Source organism: Hylaeus volcanicus, chromosome 2 (genome assembly GCF_026283585.1).
Source record: "Hylaeus volcanicus isolate JK05 chromosome 2, UHH_iyHylVolc1.0_haploid, whole genome shotgun sequence".
Taxonomy (NCBI): Eukaryota; Metazoa; Arthropoda; class Insecta; order Hymenoptera; family Colletidae; genus Hylaeus; species Hylaeus volcanicus.
The window spans coordinates 23,334,005-23,340,501 of record NC_071977.1 but is presented as its reverse complement, the minus strand read 5'-3'; the positions used below and the strand labels follow the sequence as shown (position 1 = coordinate 23,340,501).

General features: G+C 40.8%; 2 protein-coding genes across 2 annotated transcripts in view; both read right to left on the bottom strand.

Annotated features, from left to right (window-relative positions):
- Window positions 1–2,232, bottom strand: part of LOC128885157 (mucin-19-like) — a 6,286-nt gene extending 4,054 nt beyond the window's left edge. The window contains exons 1-7 of the mRNA XM_054139018.1: window positions 2,128–2,232; window positions 1,570–1,671; window positions 1,370–1,510; window positions 917–1,304; window positions 687–842; window positions 436–591; window positions 1–312 (exon numbers count right to left, since the gene is read on the bottom strand). The exon at window positions 1–312 is cut by the window's left edge and continues 4,054 nt beyond it. Coding sequence (XP_053994993.1) covers window positions 1–312; window positions 436–591; window positions 687–842; window positions 917–1,304; window positions 1,370–1,510; window positions 1,570–1,671; window positions 2,128–2,199 — 1,327 coding nt within the window. The 5' untranslated portion in view covers window positions 2,200–2,232. The remainder of the gene's footprint in view (window positions 313–435; window positions 592–686; window positions 843–916; window positions 1,305–1,369; window positions 1,511–1,569; window positions 1,672–2,127) is intronic.
- A 510-nt stretch (window positions 2,233–2,742) lies between these two features.
- The window catches only part of LOC128872208 (zinc finger and BTB domain-containing protein 17-like), an 8,998-nt gene continuing 5,243 nt past the window's right edge, over window positions 2,743–6,497 (bottom strand). Inside the window, exon 3 of the mRNA XM_054114660.1 lies at window positions 2,743–6,257. Within this exon, the coding sequence (XP_053970635.1) occupies window positions 5,581–6,257 (677 nt within the window). The 3' untranslated portion in view covers window positions 2,743–5,580. The remainder of the gene's footprint in view (window positions 6,258–6,497) is intronic.

Below are 6,497 nucleotides of genomic sequence, written 5' to 3'. Positions count from 1 at the left end.
CTCCTGGTTGTTGAATACCAGGCACACTACCAGGATAAACTGCACCACCACCGGTTGTTGTCGTACCGGGGTGAACTGTACCACCTCCAGTTGTTGTGGTACCAGGATAAACTGTACCACCTCCTGCTGTTGTAGTGCCAGATACACCACCAGGATAAACTGTACCAGCTCCAGTAGTTGTAGTACCAGGCACACTACCGGGATAAACTGCACCACCTCCTGTTGTTAATGTGCTTGGTACTTGACCAGGATATACTCGATTACCTCCTATAGTTGAAGTGCCTGGTGCTCGTCCAGGATAAACTATTCCGCCTGTTGGAGTACCAGATACACTAACAGGGTAAACTACACCACCTCTGGTCATAGTAGTACCCGAAATAAAAACGTATGGATAAGTCATATCTTTATTTATCGTTACACTACCTTGTAACACACCTGTACTACCTGGTGGAATGGTTCCTGGATACACCGTTTCTCCTGATGATTGGCCATTCGTGTATGTTCTGCCAGGAATGATTGTGCCAGGGTGAACTATTCTACCCCCTGTTTGATCTATCGTAGGAAAAATGTTAGGATAAGCTCCTCCAGTTCCTGAAATAGTATCGAGATATGTTAGACCACATTGTTCGATGTTTAGTGAAATAATTCTGCCTTGTGGCATTCTACCTATCTTGATATTATGCTACCTGGACGAATTTCACCTGTCCCTGATATAGTACCAGCACCAGCGCCTGGATGTTGTACATATCTATCTGGACTTTCGCTAAGGTACTTAGGGCAATCTTCGCATCCAGTACCACTTGACGACATACTTTGGGCTTGACCCATACCACGACTTCCACCTAACGATAGGTTTAAATTGTTTGTTTCACGTGTAAATCAAATGTGATAATAAGGAAACTGTTGAAATACTCACTGACAACTGCGCGAGAAGATTGTTGAGTAGCCTCAGCTTCAGCTTTGCCTTCGGTCTGATCATTGGTACCGATGTTCAAATATTGGGATTGCGTCTGTCCTCGGAATCTTCCTCGAGGTGGCTGTGTTTGCCGTCGTGTACGAGTTTGTCTGAAATTCTCGTTAAGCTTTTCACGTTCTTCAAGCACGATTTGTCTTTTGGCTCGACTAATCAAGGGTGTCAAAACTACGTCAGCTACTCTTCTAGCTACGATATCATTTTCATCTAGGGGAATCACATTGGAAAAAGGATCTACCGTTTGTACAAGTATTGGCATGGTACTTTGTACTAAAATAATTTGCCGTCCCCGACAAAAATCAACTATTCTGCCTCCAGCTATTCTCCAAGCCTGTAGAAAAAAACATTTGTCTTATAGAGATAACATTGCTTTTGTTTTATATAATATTGCTTCACCTCTAATTTCGTTAAAGCTTCAGTTGATGCATAGAGTACTCTTTTTCGTTGTTGCAATCTATTTTCTGGAAACTCCTCTATGTCTTCAAGTTTCTCCAAATAACAGTCGTTGACTTCCTTATCCTTGTACGCTTTAAAATACTGCAGAAAAATGTAAATTGATAAATACCCTTCGCATCGAAAAGAAAAGTATCTGTTACCGTTTCATCGTCGATGAATGTCCACTGTTTGTTTGGTAAATGACTATTTGCGATAAGTGTTCCGGAATCATCGTGAATGGAGCGATCAAAGCGTCTCTTCTCCTGCAGATAAATGATCCAGATTGAAAAATAAATCAATAAATTTTTATCGAATGAAAGTAAGGCGGTTGATAATATTCCGTTTAAAAAAGACAAAACAAAGAAAAGGCGCGTAACAGATGAATTGGGAATGGGCCGAGACATTTCCTATCGACTTATCACACGAACTTTGATCTTCAAATCTTTCTCCCAAGCTCCAGTCACTGTCACTAAATATTTCATTCGAATCTATGAATCGAGCTGTTTCTATGTATACGAGTTAGAACCGCTATTAATGAAATTTTTAATTACTGCTAAAGTAGAACTAAATATAAAAGTAGGATGGAGCAAGAAGTGTTCCATTAAAAATTTTTAAACAAACTGAAACTATAGAGCCCTCTTTTAATATATATTTTAGAAGGTATTCCGCAGGAAATCGTGAAATAAAATTGTAGGGAGAAGAAATCGATCGCAACTTACATAGTAAGTCTTCGAGTGCACCGTCCCCGAGGAGAGGATCAAGATGACAAGGATCAGCCCGATCAGCCGCATGGCTCGAGTCTAGTTCGAGATCTTCTCTGCGACTGGTTAACGTTCATTCGACGATAAACCTGGTAGGTTGAATCGTCGTCTCCCACCAAACACCTCTTTCCTTTTCTTCTTCCTCTTCTTCGGCTTACTTGTGCTCGATCTTGCGAAGAGATCAAGAAGCACGAGGATTTGGATTAAAACGTAGAAGGGGGGAACGGTTTGATAGGGAGAAATTCTAAGAAGCGCGGGTATGTAAATCGTGATGTAAGTGCGTCTGCAGTGTTGTAAATGTTACGTTATCTTGTGTCGTCTCGCGATGTCCGGATCCCATTACCCGAGTGGAACGCGACTATGCGCGTTTACGAAATTCAGCTTTTCGAGCGGCTGCATTTAGGCTCGTGGTGGAGTAAAACTTGATAAACTATTGATATAAATCGATAACAGTTAATAATGATAAGGTAAACGAAAATAATCATTCTTCTGAGATATTAATATATTATGAAAGTATGAAATACCAAAGAAATACTTTGCAAGATTTACTTCACGAAGGGCATACATGAATGTTTACCTTATCGCTTTTTACCTTATTTCCTTCATCCTTGGTATTTATATTTGCGTTGCATTCGCACCAGCAAATCCTTTGATCGTTTGGAGCAGGGTCTATTGAATTTCGATCGCGACACATTCGTATTTAAGCGAAATGATTCCGGATAAGAGTAATCAGGTTTCTATACCATTTCGCAGTTTACTCTACCAGACGCAAATATCTTTCTAATCGTGAACGATATCGCCTAAAGTTGGCTTATGTGACCATCATCGAATGACTAAGATAGATGCTTTCCCCTTCGTTGCCCTAATTATGAACTCCAATCCATTTGGTGAATACAGCAAGTCGTTGTTTGTTTCGCTTCGAGGCGCTATTAACTATCGTATGGTTCATCGGTTCTGGAATGAGATCGATGTGTAAAAGCAAAGTGAATTTGAACGATGTCTTTTATGTAAATTCGTATGTCGCAATCGTAACTCCCTGATCGCATTATATGGCGCCAAGATTGGCGAGTATATCGTCGCAATAGTTTCTGTTATAAGACATTTTAGACACAAACTTTTTACTACGAATGTGGAATTATATCTGACGCCGTCGACTTGCATTTCTTTCTAATTTATAAATTTCGGATTCTGCGTTTTTCGTGTGTCATTGGCGTAAGACGTACAGATCCATGAAACTGGTTACACTATCCTTGCGCCGATGTAAGCAATGATAACATAACATATACCGTGTACTTTGTCAACCAGAGGACGTATCCACCTACAGTTTACATAAAGATGCCTATCGAGTCTTATTTTATTTACAATATTACAGACGAAGCTTCGAGGACCTCCCTTTTCTATTCTTGCTGAAGTGATCATCGAGTGGCTGAAGGGGGTATTTATTTCATTTGGATCAAGAATGGGAAATTTCTTCCTGTAGACATAAATGTTTATGTAGCGATATGTATATATTTTCTCGTTGTAATAGACAAGACTTTTACAATTCGTAGAAAAATTGGTAAAATGTTTGCTTAGGCACTCGGGTGTACAAATGGCACGTTACATACGTAAAACAACGATACATTAAACTGCGCTAATGAAAAGGGCTAACGTTGCGAGTCACTCTAAATACTAATATATAATGTAGGGAATGCTATTTACAATCTGTGACTCACACGACTATACAACGTAATATTACAACTCGATCTATGCTTCCTATGCTCGATCATCGCGGTAGATCGGTGACTAGGACACGCGTTCTTGCGCACGCTCTTGCTCCAGGTTAATGCAAACACAATTCTCTAATGTACGATTTTACTGTGAACAAAATTCATAATCTACGGTGAAATCTTTATTATAACCGCCGCTATTCGAATTTCTGCGCAACCGTATCGTTTTAAAAGCTCACGTGTGACAATCACGAATAGAAAAAAGAAAATTGGGAAATCGATTAATGGAAAGTATAACGCAAAGGAGTTTGGTATGCACATTTTTGAGAAATATTCGATAAGTTGCGCTTGGAATAGCAAAACGGATTGGACTAGTTTACACTCTGATCGTTACCAACGGCTGGTAGCGGATCGAAAAGAAGAAATTCTTAAATATTCTACGATGCCGCTCAACAGAGGGGCTACGAAACTGCGTACGGCAGCCGAATTCTGTTTACGCAATTTCGAATCACAGACGATACGCGTTTTCGCATTTAAAAACGCGTTTAATGCATTACAGAGTAAAACTACTTTCTTAGACATACGTTTGCAGCAAATATGACGGCACCCGAAATTTATCCCTATCTACCGGTTTCACGGAAATCTTAGTCAGCTATTCAGTACTCTTATTCGAATCTTAAAAAGACGCGGTTGAGATACACCAACTTCCTTCAAACGTGAATCTAACTGCCATACTTAATCTAACCGCGGAAATGTGTTACTTTAGTTTAAACTGTCGTATCCTAATGTAAGTTTCTAAAGGTGTGACTTCTTGTGTAAAAAAAAAAAAAAAAAAAAAAAAAGAAACGAGTAAAAATAGTTTTCATTCTAATCTATGATCCGATCGATATTCGTCGACAATGTACGATTAGGTGTACGTTAGTTTGAAGCGTCAAGGAATTTATAGCTGCCTGGAAGAGCTTGGAGGACATTGATTTCGATCAACGCGATTAATACTAAGTACGCAATATATAGGCACTGCATTTCACTCCAAATTAATAAATTACTTTCGTTCCTTAATACGACGGCGATGTGTCTTTAAAAATAAATGAAACGTAGCTACATACGAACAATGTTTAAGGCACGATACTAGGAATTGATGATCCACGATTTTACCATTACTAATGACTATGTGCTATATGGTCCCTAATTAGGAAGGTGTATGGAATAATATTTGTCCCGTGATCTCTATCGATCGTGTTTGTTTGTCGTGTTATCGAACTCGTCGTCAAAATCGACTCTACGTTCGTCTATTAAAGTGGGTGCTGATCGCTGTAAAGGCGCCATTACAATTTCAAACGTTTTCCTTTAAAACTTAACGGACTTATCTCGATATCGATAGGAATGACACTAGTTGGTAGCAAATAATAACGTCTCGGTACCTCTACGAAACGATGATTTAGCTTCACGCCTTCGGGTATGGATAATAAATTCCTCTGAGCTTTTAAAAAAATCCGTAGTAATAAGGTAGTCTTTGGTGTGCTACGGAAGTGACTATGTTTCTTCTACATTCGATAATAATGTTGCCGTTACTCGACGGAAGTATTTGGCGCGACATTATCAATTTAAACGGATACCCTTTTTCGTCTGTACGCGCAAGTTGGTCCTCGACGAAAAACGAGTTTAACATGCATCGTTTGAAATCCAAAGGAAGATTCGAATTCTATGCAATCGCCAAATTCAGGGTCATCGTAGTCGGCCTCGAAAACGCGGAGGACCTCGTCGGATCGGAAAAATCGAAACCGTTCGAGTTTTGATTGTCGTTGTTGAAACGACTAAGATGTTCTGGATTCGGGGATATAACGGATGTCCTGATGACCATCCTGGACACGCACTCTGGGTCCTTCGTTATATTGTCGTGTGATTTCCTCTCGAGTTCCTCGACTGGGTTCTTATCTCTGCAGGAACGTTTCGGTAGCGGAGATACTGGCGACGCATCCGGTACTCTGGTGTGCCTGATGATCGCGGAGAACGCCGAAGACGAGTTTCTTTGGTCGCGATTCAGACCTAGTCGAGGAACTATGACGCTAGTAGGAGACGCCGTGATGCATGGCGTCGTTTGGAGTCGGTTGAAGGACGACGAGATCGGCGCGCTGAATTTCGTCGACGACGACGTCGTTTTTTGATCGTTTCCGTCCGTTTTCTCCGTGGACGATCGATGGTGGGCTCGCATGCAGGACGACTCTTCGTGTTTGTAAAGATAAGACTTCAGGGCGAAAGCTTTACCGCAACGACCGCACACGTGCGGCTTGGTGTTTGAGTGCGTTTGTATGTGAGCGCGCAAGTTGGACTTGTCGGCGAACGCTTTGTTGCAGATTGTGCACTTGAACGGTTTTTCCCCTGATATAAAGGAAGAAAAAAGGAACTATTAGACGATTAAAAATGACAAGCGTTAGAATATTGTAGGTACCCTACACTAGGGCTGTTCAGGTATCCGAAAAAATCAAGCCGAGTTGGACTCGGCTCGAAGTCACGAGCCAAGTCGAGTACTTGAAAAAACCGAGTAGCTTGAAAGATTCAAGCTACCCGAAAGAAACCAAGTAACTTGAATTTTTCAAGCTACCCGAATAGAATCGAGCG